We start from the raw sequence: 1,885 nt of genomic DNA, 5'->3' as shown, positions 1-1,885 counted from the left end.
CAGAAAACGATGAGCTCAGATGGAATAAATAACCTAAATTCCGTATTCCTGTCAAAGAAAAAGCACAAATCCACTTTATAAATGTAAAAAAAAAACCTCCTAGAAGATTTACTGTGTGTCATATGATTTTCAGTTTAAAATTACAATCCATCTTTGTAGGATAGTGTGTTCTTTGTTAAAAATAACGTCACAGCTTGAAGTAATAGCCCAAGTTATATTTTTACTAACAACAATACTACTACTACTACTACTACTAATGATAATAATAGTCACTATCAATAATTATAATTATTATTACTAATAATTATTAAATTATTAATAACAATAATACAATTATATATATTAATATAATTACTGGTGATGCAGAACATATCTGTAATAATAATAATAGTCATTATTATTAGTTGTTGTAGTAATAATAATAATAATAATAATATTGTTATTACTACTACAATTATTACTATTATACAATTATGGTTTGATAATTTGAAACATTTAAGTGTGACAAAAAGATAGCTATATGATGATGATGATTTATCATTATTATTATTATTATTATTATTATTATTATTATTATTATTATGTAGTTCAAGTAAATTAACAAAATGTAACAAAAATAAGACATTTGGGAACAATATTCATAGACATGAATACGTATTTGCGATATCCCACATTAGACCTTGGGCCCAAGAGGAAGTCCCGCCCTCTCAAGCACCAGCACAATCTGATTGGCTCCCAGAAATGCCCCTCAGATGACAACCGCTATGTCTTTGGTCTGAACTACGGGTCAGCTGGGGGACCACCATCTCTAACCAGGCTCTCACAGTGGACTCACTCAAGCTGTCCTCTTTGTGTGTCCTGAGTGGGTATGTTTGGACCCTTGACAGACTGACCGACCGCCCTCCGCAGCTCCATCTGCGCCTTTTCTCCGCGGGGACGCAGAATGATGCTTCCAATGAGCCGCTGAAATTTGGAGCCATTAAAATCATTAAAGGGTGTTTCCACCCGAGCCACCAGGTTGTTGTCAAACACCAGAGAAGCGTCGATGCGAATCCTTCCAGCGTTGCGGACGAGACTCTGAAACCGAAGCCGTCCAGATGATGTCAGGGAAGCATTTCAAAGCTCAGGAAGTGAGCTGCTGCATCAAGTATTTCATTTTTGGATTCAACATCATATTCTGGGTGAGTCCCGTGTTTGCTGCCCAGACCTTCTCTCTAAATGCACTGTGTCTCTCGCGGCTCTCGGCGTTGTGTTGACGAGCTGTTGGATAGGACAGGTTTTTTTCTCGCGCACTTGCTCCCTTTGTCACCCATCAGCACGCCTTCACTTTTGTTTGATTGCGGCCGCAAAGATAATGTTTGTGCAGGGAAAAGTGCGCTCAGACCTGTCAACGCCTCTGGACGTGCTGTGCAGCAGCGTGGAGCTCTCGCGAAGGAAAACAAACACATCATGCAACACTTCGCCGTGGGCCTCCAGGGTCAAACATCACCTTACTTAGTGGTGTTATGTTTGAAATAATACTGGCTTTATTGAGATGTGTTGATCAGAAAGGGCATTTACTGACAAGATAGATAAGAACTGGGTTCAACATGACAATATTTCCCCTTTAGATGAAACAGTTGGTTCTATCAAACGAGCGTCTATGTACAAAGCTTACCTAAAAACTTAAGACAGTTTTCCAGGTGTATTTATTGTTTCTAATTATTTCATAAATATGAATTTGTTGAGTGTGTGCTGTCTTAAAGATAAAAAAATATGGCCTGCATTTGTCTTTTGCCTAAGAGATCACCTATTGCAGCTGTTACAACTGCAGATCTGTGAGGGATATCTCTACCAGCTATGCACATCTGCTGATTATATATATATATATATATATATATATATA

The 1,885-nt window shown here is 37.7% G+C and overlaps 1 protein-coding gene across 1 annotated transcript in view; it reads left to right on the top strand.

Moving 5' to 3' along the window:
• Window positions 1-754: 754 nt before the first annotated feature.
• The window catches only part of LOC103137838 (tetraspanin-5), a 10,562-nt gene continuing 9,431 nt past the window's right edge, over window positions 755-1,885 (top strand). The window contains exon 1 of the mRNA XM_007551788.2: window positions 755-1,181. Within this exon, the coding sequence (XP_007551850.1) occupies window positions 1,098-1,181 (84 nt within the window). The 5' untranslated portion in view covers window positions 755-1,097. The remainder of the gene's footprint in view (window positions 1,182-1,885) is intronic.

Source organism: Poecilia formosa, unplaced genomic scaffold, assembly GCF_000485575.1.
Source record: "Poecilia formosa unplaced genomic scaffold, Poecilia_formosa-5.1.2 Scaffold44, whole genome shotgun sequence".
Taxonomy (NCBI): domain Eukaryota; kingdom Metazoa; phylum Chordata; class Actinopteri; order Cyprinodontiformes; family Poeciliidae; genus Poecilia; species Poecilia formosa.
The sequence above is the reverse complement of the archived record's forward strand: the minus strand, read 5'-3'. Positions and strand labels throughout refer to the sequence as shown.